This window comes from Glycine max, chromosome 7 (assembly GCF_000004515.6).
Source record: "Glycine max cultivar Williams 82 chromosome 7, Glycine_max_v4.0, whole genome shotgun sequence".
In the NCBI taxonomy this organism is placed as follows: domain Eukaryota; kingdom Viridiplantae; phylum Streptophyta; class Magnoliopsida; order Fabales; family Fabaceae; genus Glycine; species Glycine max.
Window position 1 is genome coordinate 6,893,419 of NC_038243.2, and position 26,965 is coordinate 6,920,383.

Consider the following 26,965-nt stretch of genomic DNA (forward strand, 5'->3'; position numbering starts at 1 on the left):
GATAAGTTTTTCAAGAATCAAAGAATTATATATATTTTTACCAATTATTTTAATTATTTATCACATTATATAATTTAATAAATAATAACATGACCTTTATTATATAATAAATGAAAAATTAAACTTGAAAAAAAAATAAGATTCTCACTTCCCCTATCAAAAAGTTTTAATGAGAAATTGATTAAAAAAATATTCCAAAAAACATTTTTTTCCAGAAATATTATTTTTTTAAAATACATACCAAATCTAAAAAATATAAAAAGTAAATTTTCCAACATTTCCGAAAAACCAAGTACTTCTCTCAAAAATGTTCCCTCAGTGTAAGTAGGGGAGCAGTGCAAAGTGTTTCATTTTAGCAGTGTGATTTATTTATTGGTTAATAGATGGTGTCAGCAGTTAGCAGTTAGCACGCGTCTAACGGATTCGGACTTCGCCAAAGTTGAAGTATAAAGTTGGCGCTGCCAGACATTCCCGTAATCATAACAACGTAACACTACACACTTTCACTGCACAGACAACAAACCTTTCATATCAATGGAGAAAACCAAGGCGACGCCGGCCGCCATCGCAACTTACATGAAAGCCACCGGAGCACCGTGGTCCGTCGCCATCCGGCAATTAGAGGTCCACTTCACATTCCCCACTCTTTTTCTATTCTTTCTTCTTTCTTTTCCTCCTTCGTTACGCTTATAGTTACGATACATGCAAGATTGTAGTTACATTACCATAACTACGTACATCTCTTTTTTTTCTTATTTTAGTTCGATCTTCAAAAAAAAAAAAAAGATTGAAGAAGAAAGAAAGAAAGAAAGAAAAATTTCCCCTTTGATTTTCTTGTACTTCTCACTTTAAATTTTGTTTTTTCGTGCATTTTTTTAATGTATTTTTCTGACTTTTTGTTTAACTTGTCTGCAGAAATACGGAGGCAATCTAACGGAAGCTATTAATGCGCATTTTTTTGGAGAAGATACGCACGAGTATGGGAATGTGGTTGATAGAGCTTCTTTTATTTTCTTTGATGATATTATTTTTACTAAAATGCTCTAAGAAGCCGAGTTTAATTAATTTTATTTCCTCAGACTTTGTATGATTTTTGTTGTGACTAGATCATTGGATGAAGAACAGCAAAATCTTGCAGCTTCTGCCTCACAACATGATAACCCTGGTGCAAGTAATCAAGACCCTTTAGCTGAGTCAAGTGCCTCACATGTTCCTGATGTTGGAAAAGAGGAAGAAATGGTTGAAGCAGCGATGGAGGACTCAAAAACCGACACGGCAGTAGCTTCCTCATCGCAGCAAATGGATATTCTCCAAGTATAATACTCATAGCATGAAGCTTGCCATATTGTTGTTACTTCTATTTCTATATCTCTATATGCTTTCTAAAATTTATCCCTACTTTGATAAAACATTGTTTCAGGATTCATCTGATCATGAGCTTCCTCAAAGTCATTCTCAACAAGACTATCAATATGATTTGGAACGTGCAATTTTGTTATCCTTAAAGGTTTTTTAATATTCCTTTTATTTGTACAATTTCAATGTCTGTCCACTTCTACGTCACAATTGTTAACTGACACTTGGTTGCTGAAACAACAATAGGTTTAGACTTTAGATTCTTGCCTTTAATGGCTGTGTGATTAAGGTTTATGACATGATACATCATTTGTCATAATTTTTTGCAGGACCTTGACGATCCAGCGTCACCGGTAGCTGAGGAAGCAAACATGTTGAGTTCTCTCAGTGAAGCCGAAAAAATAGAGTTAACCAGAAAGATACTTAGGGTAATACATTTGCTGAGTTTGTGACCTGTTGTCTTTGTTCCTGCTGTTAATTATGATATGAATACGACTTTATTCCTGCTGTTAGTGGTGATATGAATGACTTTATTCCTGTTGTTTGTTGTGATGTGAATATAAAGGTTGCATGACATGCCCCATGTATGTGTTTGCGTGCATGGGGGTAGTTATTCTAAGTTTGTTGGGTTTTCTTATATTCATTAATGGCTGTTATTCTTAAATATATGATTATTATAAACTATATAAATACAAATCTAATATTACATTGTGCTAGAGGCAAGTGTACTTTGTGTCTGATGTTTAATCTTTACACTATTAAGGGAACATATGCTTGAGGTTTTGTTTCATTGTGTTTACTTATGAATATGTTGAAGTAACTCAATTAACCACTGTTCCTCAAGCTTACTTTTGTCCAACTGTTTGTGCATTAAACCACCCAAGATCAAATTCTTTATATTGGATCATCCCATAAATAGTCATTTGGGCCTTCCCAAGATCAAATTCTTTATATTAAACCACTGTTCCTCAAGCTTACTTTTGTCCAACTGTTAGAAAGAGGGTATGGGTAGCGGTCATTTTTTTTTTATCTCCAATGTACTGAAAAAATAAAAGTACTTGTAATCTAAGATAAATATGCTTTTCTAGTAAATATAGATGATTAGGTTGACAGTGATGATTTCCAACTTTCATTTGAACAACTGAAATCTTTTATGAAATTCAATCATAGTTTTCAATAGTTGCAATTCATGGAATAGTCATCACAACAGAAAAACGCACCAAATTGTGGCTGCTACTTCTATCTAGGGGTAAAAACACCACTTTGTCCTTCTTGTGTCTCTTCTTGTTTATTATTTCTGTTTCTCTTCTGCATTTGTGGTGTTTGCTACGAAGCATATATACACTTCAAGAAAGGATGTCTTTCAGACACATATTGGACATGTATTATTTACGTGATGTGTAACTGACACTTGTGTTAAAGAGGGTGCAACAATTCAAATTCTACTGAGGGATTTTAAATTTTGCAGTAATACAATGTTAGCCTTTTTTTCCGTGTGTGTGGGTACATTACTCTTATAATTTTTTATTGCTTTGGTAGGAGAATTTCTTGTACTTTGTTTCTAAGAGCACAACTGAATTGTGTGTGCCTCACTGCCTCATGATTGCAGGAATGTAGGGAAAGGGCTCAAGCAATTACTATTGCTGTTCATATGCCAGATGGTCGTCTCATTTGTCGTCACTTTATCAAAACTGACAAACTTGAGGTAGAATTAGTGTTAGAATATGTTGAAAACTAAATTCTGTATAGTATTCAGTTTAAAGGAATGGATCTCAGCTCCTTTTTCGTCCCAAAACAGAGAAACAACAACAAGAAAGAAAAACCAGAATAACTCAAGAAAATAGGAACAAACACTACAGGATAGTAAACACTCCCCAAGCCAACGCCACCTCCACTACCAAAAAAGCTCAGATACTCCTCTTTGTGATTATTTCATCATTAAACTTATGATTCTGCAATTCTTTTCCCCAATCTCCTCTTTCCAGCTGTCCATTATGTTCATCATTTCCCTTTCACTTCCAATGGATTTCTCCACTTCTTAACTCCTTTCTTTCATTAAATTCCAATTCCTGCCACCATGTTCTTCTCTCATACACCAACATGCATTTACTGCCCTTACCATTTTTCTGTTTTTTTTTTCTCTCCTGTTTGGTAAACTGAGGCCATTGTTTCCTACTATCGAATTCGTTTTTAATACCAGATTAGAACAAATTCCTGGTAGGGTTCTGCATTTAAGCTGACATACTTTTTCAAAGCTCATTTTGGAATTATCAATGTTCTCTCACGAGAACCTAGAGGAAAATAATTCTCACTTCAGTTTAAGTCATTAATTCCTTTAAAAAATTAAACAAGTCTTTTCTATCTTTCCCTTATTTTACTTCATGAAGGCATACTCTTATGAAATAGGAGAGCGAAGCACCAGATAAACATTTGAAGAAGTAATATTGTCTATTTTACATTACTCTGAAAGTTGACATACATGGCCAACCAATTGTCATTTTGTTACCTTGGTAGGATCTTTTTGAATTTGTAGACATTGCTGGATTTCAAGAAATTTTGTCTGGAACCTATAGACTTGTGAGTGTCTCTTTCCCTATCCGCTTGATTTCTGGATTGAACCTTTATATTATTTTACTATGGCATGGTTTCTTTTAGTGTTGTAAGTAACTAAAGGTGTTGTTTAGTTTCTGTCAATGCTTTATTACCACAAATTTTACATTAAGATCATCGAACTTCATGCTTGATAGAGTATGTTCAAAATTACCTAGGTGAATCTCAGTGATCATTGTTTCCTAACACATGTCATGAGTTATGCTAGTTCCAAGTTTATGTCTAATTAATACCCGGTAATGCATTTAATTTATACTAGTCCTAATATTTAAAACATGTTAATGTGACATGATCATATCAGAATATGCTGGTTTTCATATTTTTCATACTACTTTCTATTTTATATGATCCATTAAATACATTGATTATATATTTTAACAGCACAATGTCCTCAAATTAATTCAGTGACTGTTATAACTTTTTGTGAAAACTGATAAAGGCTTAGTTGATGGCAGTTGGTTTTTTTTTTTTTAAATCTTGATCATTAATTATAACTAGCAGGATATGATCTCTTTATAATTAATTGAAATGATCCACTTTTCACTGCTCCAATATTTTAACAGGTACAGCATTTCCCGCGTCGTGCTTACGGTATTGAAGATTTCTCGTCAACCTTCGATGAAGTTGGCCTTAGCAACAATGAAACTTTGTATGTGGAGAAGATTTCGGCCCCAAGAAAACTTTGAAACGGTTGATAAAAAAGAAAAAGGAAAAAGTAATCTTTGTGACGGATGATATTCATTGAAGACAATGGGAGGGCATCTTTTTGTCTATACAGATCTCCTAGTTGTCAAGTATTATACTTTCAAATGAAAGAATTGGCAATTGGACAAACATACATGATCATTTGATTGAACTCATTTCCTAATTTCTAGGTTCATCGTTCATTTAGAGTGTGATAAGATACTGAAAAAGTTTATTTCTGTGATTTTAGTTTGAGATTGTAGAATAAATTGGGTGGATCATTATCTTTTTTATTTCTTAAATTTATTCAGTTGAAGCTGAGAGGGCTGAGGGATTGAAAGAAGAGATTTATGCCATCTTCTTGTCCTTTAGTCTAATCGTGCTTTTCACCCATTCTGCTAACAATGAACATGAAGTCATCATGAGCTACAAAGCAGATAGATTATCATGGCCACAAAGTGAATGGAAAACAAGTTGGGTAGTTAACAATGCAAAGTCTAATTATACAGCAAAAATTTTGTGCTTTTAAATTAAAAAAGACAAGAAAGCCAAATTTCATGTTTCAATAATTATTCTTCAATTCAAAGAATTTAAAAAGACATTTTTAAATAAACAGTTTTGGATGAGTTGTGTAGCCCCTCTAGCTAGGAAACAGCTAATTCATCAGCCCTTATAGATTGAAGCATGATCAAGTTGGACCACATTGACAGAAGAGTCATAGTCATGGGAACATAGTCATGTGATTCGGTGAAAACTATTTTACCTAACTTTGCCCGTTTGGATCACTAACTAGCATAGCACTAGAAGTATATTCATTTTTAGCTTGAATTGTATTTCACTTTGGATTGAGTTTTACTTTTTCATTACCCACTTTTTTGACTTCCTATCTGTCCTAACGCCTATGTTATCTCAATTTTAAGGAATTGTCAATTATTTGGATGCATTAAAACTTCAGGAAAAGCTGGTATTGGATGGAAAGTCTGATGGTATTCTGTCCTTGCAACAGGTATCAACATGTGAATGTAATGTGGTGCATTGGAAAAAATAAAATTGATCTTAACTAAAAATTTTAGAGTGAATAGGAGCTGAACTTCACTAGACTCATAGCGACACCAAGCCCATTTTATATCCAGTTATAGCAGTTCGTGAAATGGGACTTGGTGCTTGCAAGTAATGTATAAAAAGGTTGTCTAAATTATGATTGAATTGGCAACTCTATATAGTGTAATTCCGGGGTTTGAGGTTGGAGATAGGAAGATAGGTGTAATTGGTGTTTAAATTTGGGAAGGAATTACTTCTCACAGGCTGGAATTTGATATTAAATATTGCTCCTAATTTGAACTACTCTAGTCTCTAGTCACATTAAGAATGCGCTGAATGTATATAGACCAAATTAAGCATATGCAAGTGAGTTAAAGGTTAACATATGACAACAAGGACCAAACGGGTAACCTTTGCACGTACAAGGACCAATTCAAAAAACTTTTAAGAATAGGGACCAAATTAAAAATCTGCCACATGTATAAACACTAAATTATATGTTTAAACTTTTCTTTATCTTCCTTCCACTCTAAGATTGAGGCATAGCTTTTTAGTTTTTTCAATAAGCACTTACATGAACAAGGCTCAATTGGTAATCTTAAAAAGGTAATCTTTGGGTACGTGATTTGAGCGCCTGTTGTAAGCAATACGTTAATGGAAAGGCCCTATAATTGTTTCATTTTCCTGTCCTCGATTCTTGTTGTTATGTGGCAAACCCCCACCAACTCTGCACATTTTTGCATATTCAAAGTTAGAATTTAGTTGAACATGTTTAGAGATGAAAGTATTGAATTGCGAACTGGTGCAAGGGCATGAACTTGCACACACATTTTTTCTGATGAAAGATTAGACGAGGTAGAAAAAAACTATTTAGATATTTATGGCATGGACATGAATAAAAGCTACTAATGTTAAGACATTGTGATATTTAATTACTCATATAATAGCTTTTGAATAAGGGAACATAAGTAATCAAACATTAAATAATGTCAGATGTCCATTCTATTTAAGGAGATAAGAGGCATGTTATGGCAATACGGCCCATATTGAGACAACTTGGTTTTTACTAATTACCAGTTCCTGTTCCAATCAATTTACATGCTTTCCCACTATATTAAAATTTGATGAAAAGCTGCCTCAAATATTCCAGGGCCCATAATTTTACAAAGAATTTTTCACTTTTACCACTAACAAGAATGAGAGTTTGAAAGAATTGACTCATGAGAAAATTCACAATAAAAGAAAAACAGAATCCTGAAGCATATCAAACTAAGTGCTAGCTGTGTTGGTTTCTCTCTGGTGGTGGGGATGTCCAGTACTCTTTTACTGCTACCAGAATCTTCTGTCTCTCATAAGGCCCTTCTTCATGGTCTGTAATTCTGGCATCCCATTGCATTTCATCTGCAATGATCTTCACCTTCGTCAACACATCCACATCATCTCTCAAAATGACACTGCCTTGTGGCCGCAAAATCCGGTCCATCTCGAGAAGAATGTCCACCATATCACATCTGTGACACATTAATTTGATACATTAGTAAGGTTCTAAAACTTTAATTATAGTCATTACTGAGATAAGGTGTTTCTTAATTTTTAAAGTTAACTAGAAAAAACAGGCGATGCTATATCTATCCCTTAAACTTTTGAGCTAACCAAAATGGCATCACCTCATATGACTTATTAGTTAGGATTAGTTTCCACTTCTTCTGTCCTATAATAAGTGTCATCCTAGATTATTTTACTTTTACAGATACCAAAAAAAACTAATAAATAGATGAAAAAGAGTAATAATTTTACAAAATTAACCAAAATAACATCACCTCATAATGTCATATAAAAACCAAAATGACTTCACCCCAAATGACTATGATTAGTTAGGAGTAGCTTGGTGACTACTACACCAACCCTCATCACCTAACAGGTGATGCTGTTTCTTGAATTTTTTAGCTATAAAAACCAAAATGACATCACCCCAAATGACTATGATTAATTAGGATTTGTTTGTCAATATTGGACTTTTAATTTGACAAATAAGATTTAGAATTTTGTTAGACTAAAAAACTAGGTTCTCTAGATTTGGCAATTACGTCTAATTGATTCTAAATCATTACCTGTTCTGGTAGAGGCTAAAAACCGAATCACCATGTATGAAGTCATAAGTTCGCGGGTAAGTGGACATGGCTTCACACCTGAAACAAGACAAAAGTTAGTATGCAATGAAATTTAACTACCATGTCTAGGACAATTTTAAATTTTATTTTTATAATACTAGATTGAAGGATTGCAATTGTTAAACAGTGTTCTGTCTATAGTAAAGGACAAAAACGGGTAGAAATTGAGTTGTGTGTGTAGCACATAAGCAGGCATGATTTACACTCCTTTTGTCATAACGCTGCTGTTGGTGGCAGACTATGCTATGGAAGAAGGATTTGGTCACGGAAACGCAACAAAACACAGTAAATGTCCAAATTATATGACATGGAAACACCCCCACACAACACTCAAGATGAGTCTTAAAAAACATGTGAAAGGTGTTGTTTCATTCCAAACCGCTCTTAAGCATTACATTGAATTTTTTTTTAATCTCAAAATAAGATGAAATTATCCAACTCAACACAACCTAAGTTGCTCTTAACCTGTTAAAGAACAGATTGAATTGGGTTGAAATCAAACAAAGTTCAATTCTAGTAAGTTTGTGGGTTAGATTGGGTTGACATGTCAAAATATAAAAAAAGAAAAAAAAAACATTAAAAAAGATGAACTGACTCGCATGTTGACTCACTAAATAAATAATTTAAATATTCAAACATAAATATAATAGTACAATTATAAAAATGTCATCTTACTAAATTGATTTGATACAAATACTTTCTAGAATCTAACATCATATTATATTTTATTCTAAAAAATATTTTTTTAATATCACTAATGTGTGTCCATTCATACAAAAGTGTTTTGCTCACAAGTGTATGAATCAACAAAAAAATATTTCGTTAATTAAACACTCAAGAAAAAGTGTCCCGTAAATGTCATAGAAGTGTTAGAAAAGTGTCAGTGTTAATGTGAAAAACAATTTGACACCGCGACACATCAAATGGGAGAGGTGTCCATACCCTATAGGTGATATAGGTCCTTGACCATATAAAAAGTTTTAAACTATCAACTAAGAACATGCTGATTATCTAATTATGATTTTCAAAATACCTTTTTTTCACTCATCTACCTATATTGCTTGTCTATTAATAAATCACTGAGGTTCTCCCTAGTAAAAGAAGAAAGGCATACCAGTTCTGATAGGTTCCAATCAATCCACGTTCATACACAACACCAAGGGTGTTGATTTCAGCCTCAACAGGGACAATGTTCATGACCCACACAGGATCATCAACTAGTGCAGCTGCAAAGCCTCCCAAGTAAGCATTCATATCAAGCAGATTTCTGTATCTCCCACGCTCCGCTAGTTGATGATCCAGTTTCTTGTAGTATGCCAATCTCTTTTTCCATAACTTGGTATTTTCTGTGAACATCTCAGCCGTTATTCCTTCCAAACTCTCACTTCTAATCCTTGGGGGAATTGAAGTTAGTCTATTAGGCCAGTTAGCCAATCCCCCACCGCCACTAACTTCTTTGATGTTCTTTACCTCAGGAAGTGGGGTCAAGCATGTATCCAGCTTAGTGTACCTGCAATGAAAAAGGCTTGATAAAGCAAAAATAACCTAAAGAAAAACATGCATTAAAAAAAGTTTAATTTCTATGCTCTATTAGCATACAAAATTCTATGATGTCAATCAATCAGAATTCATAGTAGGTGTGACTTTTAAGAGTTATTGTAAAAGTCAAACAAACTTATTATATATGACAACTTGTAATTAGATTACAATATAAAATCTCTACATATATCAGCATATAAATTATTCTCTCTTAAAACAATTGAGTGGCAAAAAAGGAATGTTATCATCTTGTTGCCCAATAAGATGTAGGAACCTTTAGAAATGCAGTATGAAACAAGGAAGAATATGCAACACAAGCTTAAGTGGCTAGGTAGTATGTTCTAAAGATAGGCTTACTAACTAAAGCTGACATCTGACTGAACACATTGTGCTGACTAGTCTCTTTACCATCCAACTAGTTTTGGTATTACTTCCAAACTCTCTTTGGCAGCAAGAATAATTTTCTCTTTTCTTTTGGCAAGAAACACTGTAAAAGCTAATGGAAAGGAGGCAGAACATAATAGTCCAACTAATTCCTCCTACCAATGAATTCATGAGATCAATATCAAAGCTGAAAAATGTGACATTACCATGCTGTGTCTGGATCCTGTGCCTCACCACATAAGGGTCTACTACCACTCTTGAAGATCTTTCGCTTGAGTTTGCAATGTGCATGATTGGTTGGCTTCTGCCATACTGCAAGGTCGTCCTTTTGCACCAACTTTTTCCAGCATAGACTCTTAGCTACATCCTCAATACCATCCTGTTCTTCTTTGAGACTTTCATGAGTCCTTTCCCAACCTCTCCAGTGTTTCTCATAGTTTATTGGTGGCCCTGATAGAATCCAATACCCCCCTGGACGTAGCACTCGATCAATTTCAGTCATGTATACTCCATCTGCCCAGGCCACAAACAATGCATTGTCACATTTCATGCAAACACTCATTGGAAGCCTAGAAATGTGAACATGATTTACATTATATTTAGGCTTTGGATAAACTTCTCCCCATAAGCATTTATAGGAGAAAAAAGTAAGGTAAAATGAATTAAATATATCTCGCAAGCTAAAATCAACTCAAATGAATGTTAGTAGCATTTTTCTCTTACACTCTTTTTTTAACACTCTTTCCAATTCATAGAGTGTCAACTACTCACTAGCATTCCTTAATCAACCTATGCTTTTCATTTTTTATGGATGTTCTCTCATCTAATTTTTCTTCGGAAGTTGAAGTGATAAGTTTATTTTAACTGAAAAAAAATTCAATTCATTTTACCTTTTTATTCTAGATACTTAAAAGAAGAAGTTTATCCATATAAGATCATGTTAGGGACTAATGGATGTACCATACTGGCCCCAAGGAATGAGGCAACGAGAGCAATGAGCCATGTCAAAGGCCCTTGAAGGGTATGGAAGCCTGATTGTGGCAAGAATTCCAATCAATGCAGGAATACCTCGTTCAAGAGCAAATTGAACCTGGGATATATGAGTATCTCTTGGTGCAAATGACATTGTTAAAATGTCACGGGATAGAAGATAAGCTCCAAAGCTTGCAACCTGAGTTGTAAATTGCAAATTGTCAAAAGGCCAAAATAAAATGTCATACAAAAGACTGAACTTATGCTTATTAAAAAAATCTAATGCGGTTGTTTTGAGTATCTTTCAATAGATGAACACATGTTATGTCACTAATACTAGTGCCTGTTGTAGTTACTGTGATGTTGATAGTCATCCCAGGAACATAAATGTTACTTTTTATTATTATTATTATTATAATTTCACATATATCGCTATAAAAATAAATATTACAAAAGTGGATAATTAAATATATATATATATATATATATATATATATATAATATAATATAATTAGATAACTAGATAATAGTGTACAAAATCTTTGTGGTATTAGGATATTTTAATTAAATTCTATTACTAATTTACTATCATTATTACTACGCATGTGGAGGGAGGAGGTGAAGTCTTGATTAAGTAACTTATAATTCAGGAAACGGGAAGTATGATTGAGATGGTTAGGTTGTAAGCTGTCATTTTCTTATTGTGCTTTTCACCTATTTTCCAACAAACAATGTCAAGACAAAAACAGAAAAGCAGATTATGATCGCCACAAAGTGAATTAAAAGACAGTTTGGACTGTTTGGTAATTTAATATTGCAATGTTTAGTTAAATCATTGAACCAAAAAAGCTTCATGCTTTCCAAGAGAACAAATTTTATAACCTAAATAGTCATTTTCGTTTTAAAGGTGTAAAACACAAATAAATTAATCTTAAAAAAATGAAAAATTCAAATTTTAATATTTGAAAGGAAAAAAGAAATACAATAAATTGATTTATCCGTTAACTTAATGTTAACAAAATAAGTCTATGTGGTACATTGAGGAACGAATTTGTCAGCACTCTACGCATTCAAGACGAAAATGACTATTTATCCAAAATATAATTTAATTTTTATTTTTCACTCCTTTTTTAATTGTTATAAGCATAACATTGCAATAAATACTTAAAAAAACAAAAAAAACATAAGTTAAAACAAACATAATAATAAGTATAATATTGATTAATAGACATAATTTTTTTATTGTTTTAAAATTTCTAATGTGATAAAATGTTACTATAATATAAGACTCAAGCAAAAATGTACCACCATTAAGTTAATTTTATAAAAAAATGATATCTAACTTGAATCTGTCAATACTTATATTGTTATGATACAAATTTCAGACTAACAGAAAAATTATGTTTATTAATTAATATTATATTTATTATTATTATATTTTTAAATGTTTATTATAATATTATATTTTTAACGATTAAAAAAAATAAATCAAAATTAAATTATATTTTAAATAAATAATTATATTTATTCTGGATATATAGAGCACCCACAAATTTATTAATAATATGACTAAAGTAAACAGATAAATTTCACAATCTATACATCTAGTATAAAAATAATTATTTAACTAATTTTATATTTTAATAATTATGCTTTACTTCGATTTGAAGTAAAGTAGAAGATTTTTTTTTTTCAAAGCCTTTCCTGATTATTCTCCTTTGCTCTCGACTATCTACAAAAGGAAAATAAATAAATAATAAAGGCAAGAGAAAAAGGTAAAAATTTTACATAACTGACACACGCATAGATTTGGTTCAGTCATTAAAACAGTGTTTGAGGCCATCTGGCCATGCCTAAATTTAATTCAAGGGGCCCCACTGACCTGCACAGAACACAAGCTGCAATTTGGCATTATTTAAGACAACCATGAACAATTCCACCCTCCACTGATTTCAAAGTGGTTTTTTCGAAAGAAAAAAAAAACTATGTACCAATAAGATCTTATCAAAACCCATTAACTACCATAGATGTCACATAATTAATCCATAGGAAATTTCGTCAAACTTTTTGAAACCACACCGGACTCAACCACCAGAATATAAATACTTTTCCCATAAACTCAACGCCCACTATCTCACGCATACTCCTATAAGGAAACAAATGTATGATTTAGGATGTGTCCGGGAAAAAAGTTCCGTTGAACAAACCTACTTTAACTTCAATACAAGGTAGTTTTTTTTTGGTGGAATTTAATACTCCTACAAAGTATAGTTGCTTCAAATCAAATTACTCCCAAAATTCACTTTCAATCAGAGAAGGAAAAAAAAACCACTAAACGAAAATTTCAGGACTAGTGAGGACCAACCTCGAACTTTACCCCAACCAATACCATTCGTGCACAAGGGTTCAGCCTTCTCTGGATTCGTCAAACTACCTATAAAAAACCGGTCGAATCTCCCTTCAAAATAAACCCAAAATTTTGTACTCCACCCACCAAAATTCTATAGAAAACTACTGCCACTAGTTATTTCCATGTCTAGATCCAAGATCCTAATCACTTATTAAAAGCATTAGCACTTTTTAACACATTTTTTCCATTAATTAAAATTCATTAAATAAAGTGAATTCTTTTGTAATTTTCACTAAATTTTATATAATGTATTATTAGAATGTGCTAGTTGGACTTAGAACTTAGAAATAACGTTTATTATGCATTGACTTATAGCAAAATGGCGAATACTCCGGTCAATCCATAATTTTCATGAATCACTATCGGCGAGCATAATCCGACAATAAAAACGTGTGGTTGTAGTTGTAAACGAAAGAAAAACAAAGAGCAAGACACGGAACCGGTTCATCCGACCGGAAATCCGGTTCAGGAATAAATAACATAAACGTACGTACCCCACAACCGGTGTCAATGGCGGTTCGGACAGACCCATCTCTGAGATTAATAAGCTTCCCAATGTCGTTGATGTATTGGTCGGCGCCACGGGGAAACATGGTCCCGCCGCCGGGGAACCTGAACCGGTTCCCATCGAACCGGACCCAGTTCTGGCCTTTTTTCTCTACGGTTAATTCCTTGTGCGGCGCGTTCGCGTACCACGCGGCGTCGCGGCTCGCCGGCCACCGCAGCGGCTGCCGGTATCCGTACGGCGCTGGAATCCGGCACCGGAGACGCTCCTCCGGTGCTGGACAGTGCCGCTCCCGGTACGCGAGTCTGTGTCTCGGGAATGAAAGGGATCGTTGTTGGTCCTCGCAGGGGGTGTGCTCGGAGAAGGGGGACGCGCAAGGAGGGAGATAGGGCCCACGCGCCACCGTGGGAGGAAGGTCCGGGAGGAGGTGGTGGGCGGCGAAGTCGAGACTGGTGGATGATTGGGTTGTGACGGTGGTGTTGGGGTGGAAGCATAGGGAGGAGGATTCTGCGACGGCGGCGATGGCAGCGGCGGTGGTGGTGGGGTAGTGGCGCCAGAGGCCGAGGAAGTAGAAAAGGGTACAAAGAAAGGTAGCAAAGGTGAGAAGGTAGAGGTTGGTGAATAGGGTGTTAGGTTTTTTGCGGGTGCAATTGTGAAGTTGGGTTAAGAAGTTATTTGTGTTTGCCATGGTTTATGAGTTTCTTCTTCTTTCACTTCACGTGGACAAAGTGAGAAAGAGAGAGAGAGTGGTTTTTACTGTTGGAAGTGTTGAAGTGATGAAGAATAAGTAGAGTTTGAGTTAAATGGGAGACCAAGTGTTAAGTATTGGGTGCTGAAGCTGATTATTGGTTAAGGAAGGAATAATAAGGAGTGTGGATAGGTTGAATTTTTCTGCAACTTGTGTTTTGAACTTGTACGGTGATGGTGATGGTGATGCTAAACCCCACTATAAATATCTGCTCCTCCCTCTCTCCTTTTCTTTCTCTTTCTTCTTCTATCTGTCCCCTTATCTTCCTCCCTTTTGTCTTTTCATTTAACATGAATAAACAAATATCCATGTTGTTGGTTTGTTAAAATATCTTTTAATTATTGGACAATGATGTATGGGTAGCATTATAATATATGTGGCACTTGTAAAAAATATATTTTTGTTTCTGTTAAATAATCAAAATATACATTTTATCCTTATAAAAAAATCATTTTTTATCTTCATAAAATTAAAAAAAAAAAAAATTATCTCAAATTAGGTTTGATTGACTCTTGTATCTATGTGTCACTTTCATTCATACTTGTCACTTCCTCATTTGCTTCATCATTTGTTACAATTTCTGTGGTTAATCTCCCCTCCCACAAATTAAAAAAAGTCGCAATTTTTAAACCTTTTTTTCCAACCTTATTCGTCTTCCGACGACTATGTTTTCCGACGCTGACAACAACTCGTGGCGTCACATCGGGCACGATGCGCTAAGAGTCAAAGTGTTGTTTGACAGTGGAAGGAAGCTTAAAAAAATATTGTGTGTGTGGTTTAAGAAGGAAGAAAGTGGTTAAAAAAAATATTGGTTAAAATAATAAAATTTATACTAGCACTTAATTAGAACACTAAAAATTATATTAATAATGCAATATAATATTTCAAAATAAGTTTTTCTTTTGGAAAGGTCCAAATTATTAAAAAGATATAAATGTAATTTATACAAGGCATAGATTAATCTTTGTGATATTAAAGAAAAAATTATTAGAAAAAAAAGGCAAATTGAACAATTCTTTTGGACCAAACATTGATACCAAATATTTAATAACTTTGTTGATAATATTAGTGAATTTTTTTTCTCAATTATATTTTTTTCATTCAAAAATTTGAATTTGATATTTTATTTTAAAAAATTAAACCTAATTTTACTTGGAACAACATGTTAAAAAAATTGGATAGTTTGCATAGTGTTCTAGATTCAAATATTATTGTCAATTAATAATGCGCCTCCATGTACAATTCATTCTATCGTTAAGTAAAGTAGTAATTTGATTCGTATATAAATAAAAATAATTAATTTTAAATTGATTAAGAAAAGTTATTTGATATCATTTAATTTTATTAATCACAAGTATAAAATAAAAGTTATTTTTAAAAGACCATTTATTGAACTTAACATCATAAATAAAAAAAAGTTATTGAAAATAGAATTAGAATTAAGTGAAAAATATTTGAGGAACGGTGATTTTATATATATATGAGTTCAGAATTAATATATTTACATATTGCTTACTACATATAAACAATATGGTATTTTCTACACGTAACAGGAAGGAGATGAGAAGCATTATACTACATACTCTATTATCCATTTAATCATGCAAGTAAAACCGACAAATCTAGTTGGCCATTAATGGATCATAAGCAAAACCATTCAGAGCTATAATAATGTTTTCCTTCAAAATGGATGTTACTGCTCTAAGACAAATTAACTAGGGATATGTCCATACGAGTGAGGTGGTAAGTGATAATGGCCCCAATTGGATATGAAAAAATGGAACTGACCCTACCTACCAAATTTTAACTTTTTCTCTTGTCTTCGTTTGCCAAGAAAATATTCTTGAGAGGAATGAATGGTGTCTAAACTTGGAGACATAATAGATGAATCGTGAGAATGGGTCAAGAATTAATCCCCATAAGTGCACATGGGACCTACGTGAATTTTATTCATTGATGATTACTAGATCATAGTCACGGGCTCATCAAATACAAGTTCCTACCTTAGGCAAGTGGGTAAATATTTTCCTTCCAGAAAGGATTCGATAATTGATAATTTGAAATAATGAACTTTCAGTCAGTACTACTAATTTATTTTATACAAAAAAATGTCGGATCGAAGCTTTTATTGGGGGAAGGTATATATGTATAGCAGGACCCCTAAGGGTTGCGTGGAGAGAGGGAATGCATATATTATATTGTCACAAATAAAAAATACTACCTTTCTTTCAAACAAAATAGGTGAATTTGGTGGAAAGAAAATTAATAGAATGCTAAAATAAAGTCTGAGATATTTCATAGTTAAGTTTATGTTTGGATTAAAGTTCAAAATATTATATGTGCCTTTCAATATAAATCAAACATATAAAAGCAAAAACAAGAGTAGCCATCCTTCGATAAAATTACTTTTGCTTCAAAAGTATTTTTTTTACCTAAAAATCAAATATACACTTAGTTATTCCAAAATATAGATGGGAATTATTGTTATTATTATTTTTCATTTTGCTTCACTTTCTTGGTTTCTCTAACTATTAAGAGTGTGTTTGCATAGATGTTCAATTAAACGCAACCAATTTTCATCCAAAAGCTTCATTTTTTTTTTATATTTCGTGTTTTTTTATTTATCTTAGAAAGCATGAAATGTCCATTGAACGCGATTATCCAAACACATTGTACAAGTTTTCTTCAGCTCTATTCAAGACAATGAATTTTGAAGTGTGTTCCAATGTTCAATACATGTACATAATAGTTAATGGTTAAAACTTAGAAGTTAAAAGGGTCAATCTCCATTCTCCGAGATTTCTCTTATATATATTTTTGGTCAACTACAAGATATTTGTTTACAGAACTAGTAGTATTTTCTAACTTGAGATTTTTGACAGGCTTGGTGCATAAACAATGAAAGTGGAAGCCCAACCCAACCGCACCGGCGTTTGGGCACATAGGTCAATATAATAGCACATGGTTGCATTGGTTGTTATTAGTAAATGAGTGAACTTCTGATCTTTATTAATATATTAAAACATTAGAAAAAAAAATTAAAACAGAAAAAAATGTATAGACAATACATGTTTGGATAAGTTTTTAGAAGTATTTCTAAGAGAAAAATATAATAAGATGAGTTTTTTCGTAAATTAAAATGAAATTTTCGTTAATTAATTATTTTGTAAAAATTCTTTCATATAATTTTTCTAAAAAGTAAAAAAATATCTACAAATTAATTAATATAAAATTTATTATTATTATTATTTTTATTTTCTTTTCTTAGAAGTATTTTTAGAGAAACTTAGCCAAACATATTTATTCTCCTTCAATTACAAACTATTGTTACATTGTATCCATTTTTCTTTTCTTCTTTACTTTCTGAAACTTTATATTTTATTTCTCTACGCTTGTTAAAAAATCAATTTCCCATCTTGCATGATCATAGAAGACCTTGTTTTCGTCCCCAACTCTCACCCCCCTTTTCCTTGTTAGCTTTTAAATCAGTGCCAAAATATTGGCCCGATAATTTGGAATTGCTTTCATTTTTCTTATTGTTCTTGTTTCCTTACTTCTATTAAATCGAATTAGGCCACCTTGACTCTATATATTTTCTTTTTAAAAAACATAAAATACAGAAAAGGAATGGAAAAGAAAACATATAAAAATAATAGAGAGGCAACACAAGCTTGTTATGCTGAGTACGATACAGGGTTCTTTCTCTTGGTCTCTTGTTTCTTTCCCATTCTTCTCATTCAAATTACAAAGAGTAACAGAGACATTGCATGCTGAGCGATGTTGCATGGTTTGGCAATTTCTCAACATCACAACATGCATGTGGAGGTACAATAACAAGATTTAGCAAAGTTATAAATTATAATTGGTAGATAACTTTAGTTTTTTTAAACATATTATCAAGAATTCAATTCATTTTTATTGAGAGAGATAAATACATCTCAATAATTTTTATGTCTTGAAAGAAATTAGTCTCCAATAAGATATCCTTGATGGAAAAAAAAAAATGCATGTACACAACTCAGACCAACTCAAACATAAACGTGCAACATGGTTAGTCTATAATTATATATTATAAATAATTGAAAAAGGATGAAAAGAAAGGGATGAAGAATTCCACATGGAACAGAGCCACTCCTCATCATTCTTTCCTCTTCATAAATCCTCTCCTTCGTACTATTTTACATCTTTTTCTTTTTTTACATATACTAGTTTACATCCTAATCTTATAAATATATAATAATTCCTTTCAGTATATTAAGTATTATAAACTCTAGTACTATTTTCGATTTCTACAAATAAAAAAAAAATCTTTCGATATGGAAAGTAACATTCTGAAAAAGAAAGAGAGGTCTTTCTGCTACGAACCATGTCTTCTTCTAAGCCCCAACACCATCATGGGTAGTTTGCTGAGCTCAGTCCGGTTTCTAGAACAAATCTGATTTTGTATTGGGCTTAAACCACTCCTTTGCACCATAGTCCAAATTATCGTTTCTAAATAACTAGCAAATTGAAAAGTTTAATTAAGCTTAATTTCTTTTGATAACGATAAATTAATAACAATAAAAATATAAATAAGATTAATCCACACCCCAAATAAATAATTATACCGAAAATTTGTAGCGACACAATCTTGTGTATATCTTATTTGCTTGATATTAAAGCACACACATAACTATATAATTTGTAATCATCACTACCATAATTTTTTGTTAAATTATTTGTCAATTTAAAAACTAAAATTTTTAAATATGTAATTTTAATGATTTTATTTATTTTTATTACCATTAAAATAACCTTATGTAAATTAAGTTCATTTTAATAATATTCTTAATTTTATAAGATAAATGCTACAAATACGTTCCGTATCACACTTCCTTAAACACGTCCTTAGTTATTGGGATACATCACCCAATTTTTAAAATCTCCTACTTTGTAACTAGTTCTCCCTCTTTATTTTATTGTTATTAAATAAAATCAACATTTTAATTTTTTTTAGCAAGCAAATTTTTTTAGAAGTTTCTTTAAAGTAATAAAATAAATGAAAACTGACATATAACTTCTACTTTATTAAGTTGCGATTTTTAACTTTAACTTAATATTACTCTTAAGTAAAAAGAAAAAAGTTATTTTAGTTGTAGATAACCTCTACAAATCGAATTGAAGATCGTCCTATCAATAGTTGATTCAAAGTCTATTTTATTGTTCTTCGGTAGCCTAAAGGACATCAATATTGGATTCACATTTATAATTTGTTTCTGCTATTGCATATTTGTTTCCCCATATTGCAGGAGGAACATCTCTACATCAACCGTTAGAGTGTACACATCATCAACTAGAGTAATTGGACATTGGCCAAATTAGATGCCGAATTCAAGGTTAGTGGGTTGACAAGCTAACCCGCCATGTTTGAAGAAAATTAAACTAAATTTAAATTATATTAAAATTGTTATATTATATCTAAAAAAATCAATTTTCAAACCATAAGTTTTAAAAGAAAAGAAAATTAAATGCATATTTTAACAAGTGACCTTATATCTTGACAAATAAAATAGGTAGTAAGATACAAGATATAAAAAATAATGAGAATGTGACTATACAAATACAATAAATATATTAAATGATGTATAAACCCAATAATAATAAGATATAATTTCAAGCTTAACATTAATATTAACTAGAAGAGTAAAAAAGGAAAATTCATGTTATATTAATATTAATATAGTTTCAATACAATGACTTGAATAGAGTATAATTGTGCTCATACATGATTGTTATACAAAAACAAAATGCTCTATGACTTATACACTATTGGAAGGAGTAATAACTTTTATATGCGTCTATTTACATTGTTCATAGAAAAAAGTAAACATTGTTTATCTAAATCTATTGTAGGACGATAAAAAGTGTATGTAATTGACAAATTATTTTAGTTATTTTGTCATATAAATTATAACATAATTAGTTGATTATTTTAAGTTATCAACTTATTTTACAACTAATTATAATAGTGATAAAGATAAAAAAAAATATAACACATACATATACCACGGGCCAACCCGCTCGTCCGTGTCTCGATAGGTTGGTGGGTTATGCAAGACAGAACAAAACAGACTGGTGGACTGAAATATCCACCCCGTCTTGTTGAATTTATGACAGGCTAGTCCATCAAGCTTGCCCTTTCTTACCATCCTTACTTGGTAGTTGACATTGACCCAAACCATGAAAGATACACAACTCCCGTAGTCTTTTAGTTTTAGGTTGACAATTTCCCATATTCTCAATCAAAAGAAAAATATTGAAATCAATGTCTAATTTTAACTCTAATATGAGTACTCTAATCGATAATAGAAAAGTAGATCAAACATATTCTAACATTATGTTTGGATAAGAGTTGAAATAGGAAAGCAAGAATAGAAATTGAGACAAATTTAAGATTATTTGGATTAATGAAATTATGAAAGAATACAATGAAATAATTTCTTTTTACTTGTTTGGTAAGATTGAAAAGTGAAAGAAAATAAATATGAAAAATATGAAAAAGATAAATTTATCCTACATAATAATAATACTAATAAAAGAGATCAACACTTAATTGATAGGAATTATAAAACATAAAAAACTTTCCCATAATTATAAGTAATAAATTTTATAACATAAAAATTGATATTAAAACAATAGAATGAAATTTTGTTTATAATGAACAAATAAAGAAAAAAATATACACCCTAAAAAATAAGTTTCATAACAATGTCAATCTAAATAAAATAGATTTCTCATGAAAAAGATTTGATTAAGCATGATCTCTTTGATATAGACGAAGAAGAATCAAACTCAATTTTCTTAAAAATAGAGAAATTAGAATCAAGGCAAAATGATAGGGATCAACCCTTATTCTTGCATTTTTTATAAAAAATCTTACCATTTTTGAAGTAGCTAAAATTATATCTTTTTTTATTTTAATTCAAGAGTTCTTGTATGTTTCCACCTGTTTGTTTTTATTCTATTTACCTAGGAAACATAATATTGAAAATATAGAACAAAAGGTGATTATCCGTATTGAGTTTTGTTGGAAAATTTTGGTTCTATTTCACATTATAAGTGAAGAGAAATACAATTAGGTGTCACTCACAAAAAAAAAATCATTTATGTTCTCATTTGAGGCTCATCTAAACGATTGAAATAAAATCTATCTTCTCTCAAATTTACTCCCTTCCATTTCAATCCTCACTAAATAAATGCATCCTAATAGAGCATAAGTTTAGGAATTCAAAATGAAATTGGTATCAATGGTTGTGTATGACTCAGCTATGTATATAGATAATGATCAATCATGCGCTTAATTTTATGATTAAGCATTGATTCTTACGTGTGTGGCACCTCATGAGCACATTACATACAACTGGAGAAAAATTGTTAATATTTTTTTGTATCTTCTTTGTTCTTGCCGTATTAAATACTAATATATTAATATGCTTATCAAGCAATTTCTGTCTCATATTTTAATTAAAAGCAATTCTCTTTTATTGGTTTTTGTTCATGGCTTCGTGTTTGTGTATCGAGGAAAATTATTTTAAGGACGACAGTGACACACGAGCTAACTAGATACGAAGTAAAAGAGCCCCTTTAATAATAATATATTGAGCCCCATGTTTATGTTTGCATAATTAAAACTTACAATAAATAATTATTTTTACATATATAAATTATATTCTAATTAAAAATTATAGCAACTAAATATTTTTAACATGTATATGCTAAATAATTTATAGTGTTATATAATATTTTTTATTATTAATGATTTTTAATAAATTATTGAAATTCAATTTTAAAATAAAGGTGAAAAAATAAATTGAAACCGAGAATCAGTTAAAAAAAATAAACATATAAAGATAAGAAAATAATTTAAGAAGGTTGAAAAATAAATTTTTACCTAATTATCAAAATAAATTAAATTAAAATTGAAATTGAAAATTATAAAATATAAAAAAGAATAATTAAATACAATATATATATATATATATAATTAGAATAAAACATTTAATTAAATAAGAATGAAAATAACTACTAAAACATCTTATTTTAAAATAACTCTTTAAGATATTCTCATTTAAAAAAACATTTAACAACACTTTCATTAAAAAATCTAAATTGGAGACACATAGAGCATCAACACTTTCGATCAAAGTTAATATTTATTTTACATCATCAATAAATATTTAATTACATAAATAAATTCAAATATAAATTATTTTCCCTCTAAAATTAGTGTCTAAAATTGATTCTTAAACAAACAACTATTCATTTTTTATTATGTTCTTACTTAAATAAATTATTCATAATTTTCTTCTACCTCAATAAATTTTATTTTTCTTTTATACATCAATATGTATATCTCAATATTTTAAAATAAAAATAATATATAAAATAGTACATAAGGATGATTTTTTTTTTTTTTAATTTTGAAAGCAAGTAGAACTTTTTTTATTTAATTTATAGAGATTAACATTTTACATGATGTCATGTTAATATCTAAATTATTATGATAAAAAATTATTTTTTATGAGAATATGAAAATAAAAATATAGCACATACTATTATATACAATACAAAATCCAATTAAAAAAATCTAAAATTGTTAACTCTGTGCAATGCCCAAGTCAAAATCTAGTTCTCATTTAAAAAAAAAAACATTTAACGACACTTTCTTTCAAAAATCTAAATTAGAGACACATAAAGCATCTTTGCATAACATAATAAATAAATTACGCTCGATCTGCGCATAATTAAGTTAGTTGGCTCTATGATTGATTCTATCTAGGAAATCTAGAAAATGTCAACAAAAACCTAGTATTTGGATAAGAACTAGATTTCTTTATTCCAATAGATAAGAATGAAGTCAGCCAACATTAGAAAAGTTATTAAATATGTATTGTTTCGATAATTAAAGTACTATCAATTATGTTTGAACAAGTATTTGACAATTGACAAAACTTGAAATGGGAGTATAAAAATTCAAACGTAGCATTCCATCTTGCCTGCTTAGCCCACGGTATTTTCGAATAATCAATTTACACTCAGTGTACCTACACAAAATATAAAATAATTTCATATACACTTTATCAAATAAGTGCATTCTACTTTATTTTCTATAAAATAAAAGTTGAGGAAATGTATTTGCAGCACTTCATGCTTTCAATATCCCCCCAAAATATCAGCATGAATTTGTGTTGTTTACTGAAATTATTGTGTAATCCGAGATCATGATATATATTAGTTGTGGCTCCGACTAATGAGCTTACAACATGTGATTTTAAGGAGAGATTCTAACATATTGCTGATAAAGATATCTGAAATTTAAAAATAAGATAATCAATTAACCAAAAATCATGTTTAATTAGATCGTAAGAGATTAATATTCGAAAATAACTGCCAAATTCTTATCACCAATCTTGCACAACAACGAAAAAGATAACGCCTTCTGCCATTGTTGTACCAATAGAAAAATGCAAAACTGATCCCCCATTGTTGTACACAGACGTGCTAACATAGTTTCGCTTCCATACATAAATTATTGGATTCCCAACCGTTCTAAAGCTCCATTCTTGCTGGTCACTAGATTTTAGAATTTTAAGCTTACTATCAATGTAGGCAACTTTTTAAGAGGCATTGAATTCCATATATGTTTTGTTATAGATTTCTTAGGAACTCTTAGGTTTATCATTGCTTAATCAAAATGAAGTGTAGATTAAGCTCTCAAGTCGCGATGGAGGTATATATTGATAGTCAATTGTCGTATATAAAATTGAGAGAAGACAACACACTACGAATTTATAGAATTTAATGTGGGAGGAATTCCTTGATGAATAGTGAGTTTCCCAAAAACTTGAATCACATGTTGACGAGATCATCCACTGGGACTTTGCGTTTTTCTAGGTACAACAATGGTAGAGAACGTTATGTTTTTTTTAACTTTTATTTATGAAACCGAGGGTGTTATGGTTTCACTGTGCAGGATTTGTGATTACAATTTGATAGTTATTATTGATGAATTAATTAACGTGATTTGCAATTAATTGATTATCTTATTTTTAAAATTTCAGATTTTCTCATTCACAGATAATAAATACCTCTCCTTCAGATCACATGTCACATATTCATTGGTGACAACTGATGTGATAATTCCCAACCACACTATAATTTTTCGTGGTTTACATCTTACACAGGCAAGTGAGTGGCAACATGTATACATGAAGAGGTTGATGCATTCGATTTTTTAAAGCACTCACTATCCACAAGTTTGACTTGTCATTGCGCAAATTCAAATGATGATAGCGAGTAATAGTTTAATCCATTTTGTTATGGTAAGTTTGGTCCATTCTTAAGCTTATACAATAAATGCCTTTTGTGTATGCCCCAATCTTTTTTTTCTTTTCTTTTCAGTGCAGCAAATGAGAACCAAATCTAAGATGTTACCCTACTAAAACTTTTACTACTTAGTCGATATTAATGAGTCTTGATGTTTACTCTTTTTAAATAAGAACAAATAATTAAAATAACCCAAAATTTTAAATTCACTTTTAATAACAAATTATTAAATACAATTTTGATCCTCCTATTTTATTTATTCTGTGATTTTGGTCTATCTATTTTAAAAAAAAACATTCATTCTTCCTATTTTTTAAATTTCATAATTTTAGTACTTCTATTTCAAAATAGAAATATTTGATCATTATTTTTAAAAATCTATAATTTTGATTCAATCAACAATTTTGTTTATGTTTTATTTATTTTATTTTTATATTTTATTTAATTAAATTATTTCTTGATAATACTTTAAAGGAATATGTTATATTTATGATTTAATTAGATTAAAATAAAAAATAAAACATAAGAAAAATTTAAAATAAGAGAACAATAGAAGAAAAATGATTAATTTTCTATTTTAAAGGACCAATATTACATATTTTTTAAAAAATAAAAATCAAATATCTCTATTTTAAAATAAGAGAATAAAAATTGTTAATTTTTTAAAATAGAAAAAAAATTTCTTTATTTTAAAATAGAGGAAATGAAATTATGGATTGAGTAAAATAAGACAAAAAAAATTGTAATTAATCCAAATTAAAACTATAGAGTACATTCCAAGATCTAAATACATGGTAGGTTATTTTTCTTTCTAGAAATACAGTGTTTTTTTTTCTAGTGGTATAAAAAAAAAAGGAATATTAAAAGCTTCTAAGAAAAGTAACACCAACTATATCCGCTCTAGGAACAATACAAATAAAACTCAAAAAAATAAATTGTGGATTATTTAAACAATAAAAATACATTGTGGATATACATGCCGTGTTCCAATCCCCAACTCATCTCTTTCGCGTATCCAATTGCATTGATACCATTTATACATTGTATCCGGTATATAATATGTTTATGTGCCGTATTCCAATCCTCCACTCCACTCCTTCACATCTAACTCTAAAAATTCAACTTCAACCTTCAATATTGCTTTTAGCAGGCAAATTCGACATCATGAAAAAAAATACAAAATTAATACACATAATTTAATTAACAACAAAGTTTAACATGCTAAATATCTTAGTTCTTTCTTTAGTTATGTTAACAAATGTTTGATTTTCTAATTGTATTTAAGAAAAATACTTTATTGGAAGAGATAAATCTCACTTCAATAATTTTTATGTCATTAGTCTTATGACTTTTGATTATAGGATATAAAAAAAGAAGATACACATAGTTTTTATAATTAAGATAAAATAATATAAAAATAAATAAATTAATAAGTGTAGTAACACATGTTAACTAAACTCTTTAAAAATGATTTATAATTTTTCATTAGATTTTAAGATTCTTTTTTCCCTAATGAATCAGAGGATTAAGATAAAAAAATATCTATAATTAAGTATATTTTAAAAAATAAGTATAAATTATGTGAGTAATTTATAAGTATATAGAAAATAAAAATATAAAGATAAATTATATAATAAAAAATTTATATAGGTTAAATTAACCTGTAAGTTCCTGTATTATTGTAAATTTTTTAATTATGTTTCTATACTTTATCTATTTTTAATTGAGTCTCTATAAGAATTAATCAATGTATTAGGGATGAAGTTATGGTCTTCAAAATACAAAATTCACATTTTGGAATTGAGTTGCAGTTTGAAAGATAATGAAAGAGTTGAACATGAAAAACAAGACGTGTTGAGGCGTGTTAGATAATTCCATATACAACAACTAGATCACTGACAAAATAATACTTAACATCTATGTGTATATATGATGAAATATTCTGTTAAATTTAATAAATTTCATTAATAAATTAATATACAGATCTAATTACAAATTTAAAATTAATATAAGAGTTCAATTAAAAAAAATATAAAGTATAAAGACTTACGAACTAGTTTTAACCCCTCCACACACACATATATATATATATATATATAATTTAGATTAGTTTGAATCAATTTTTAAAATTAAATTAAAATAAAATGAAACTCAATCATAATTTTTAGTTATTTCAATTT

At 30.2% G+C, this 26,965-nt stretch overlaps 2 protein-coding genes across 2 annotated transcripts; one reads left to right on the forward strand and one right to left on the reverse strand.

Moving 5' to 3' along the window:
- Window positions 1-534: 534 nt before the first annotated feature.
- On the forward strand, window positions 535-5,092 carry LOC102667017 (plant UBX domain-containing protein 9). The gene is made up of 8 exons (XM_026129082.2): window positions 535-624; window positions 916-977; window positions 1,107-1,314; window positions 1,421-1,507; window positions 1,686-1,784; window positions 2,966-3,061; window positions 3,871-3,933; window positions 4,530-5,092. The coding sequence occupies exons 1-8, from the start codon at window positions 535-537 to the stop codon at window positions 4,650-4,652; spliced, it is 828 nt and encodes a 275-aa protein (XP_025984867.1). The 3' UTR covers window positions 4,653-5,092.
- A 1,645-nt stretch (window positions 5,093-6,737) lies between these two features.
- Window positions 6,738-14,740, reverse strand: LOC100813493 (probable methyltransferase PMT15). Its single transcript, XM_003528835.5, has 6 exons — window positions 13,662-14,740; window positions 10,746-10,956; window positions 9,992-10,298; window positions 8,977-9,372; window positions 7,803-7,880; window positions 6,738-7,202 (listed from the first exon to the last, which is right to left on the reverse strand). The coding sequence occupies exons 1-6, from the start codon at window positions 14,358-14,360 to the stop codon at window positions 6,968-6,970; spliced, it is 1,926 nt and encodes a 641-aa protein (XP_003528883.1). The 5' UTR covers window positions 14,361-14,740; the 3' UTR covers window positions 6,738-6,967.
- Between the last annotated feature and the right edge of the window lie 12,225 nt (window positions 14,741-26,965).

Bases quoted from the DNA above. Each gene is read 5' to 3' on its own strand.
- LOC102667017 (XM_026129082.2), top strand. From the start codon at position 535: ATGGAGAAAACCAAGGCGACGCCGGCCGCCATCGCAACTTACATGAAA. The intron at 978-1,106 runs GTATGGGAATGT...TGTTGTGACTAG, and splicing joins TTTGGAGAAGATACGCACGA to ATCATTGGATGAAGAACAGC. The intron at 3,934-4,529 runs GTGAGTGTCTCT...ATATTTTAACAG, and splicing joins TGTCTGGAACCTATAGACTT to GTACAGCATTTCCCGCGTCG.
- LOC100813493 (XM_003528835.5), bottom strand. From the start codon at position 14,360: ATGGCAAACACAAATAACTTCTTAACCCAACTTCACAATTGCACCCGC. The intron at 10,957-13,661 runs GTACGTACGTTT...TTTACAACTCAG, and splicing joins CCATTGACACCGGTTGTGGG to GTTGCAAGCTTTGGAGCTTA. The intron at 7,881-8,976 runs GTATGCCTTTCT...GTCTTGTTTCAG, and splicing joins ATTGGAACCTATCAGAACTG to GTGTGAAGCCATGTCCACTT.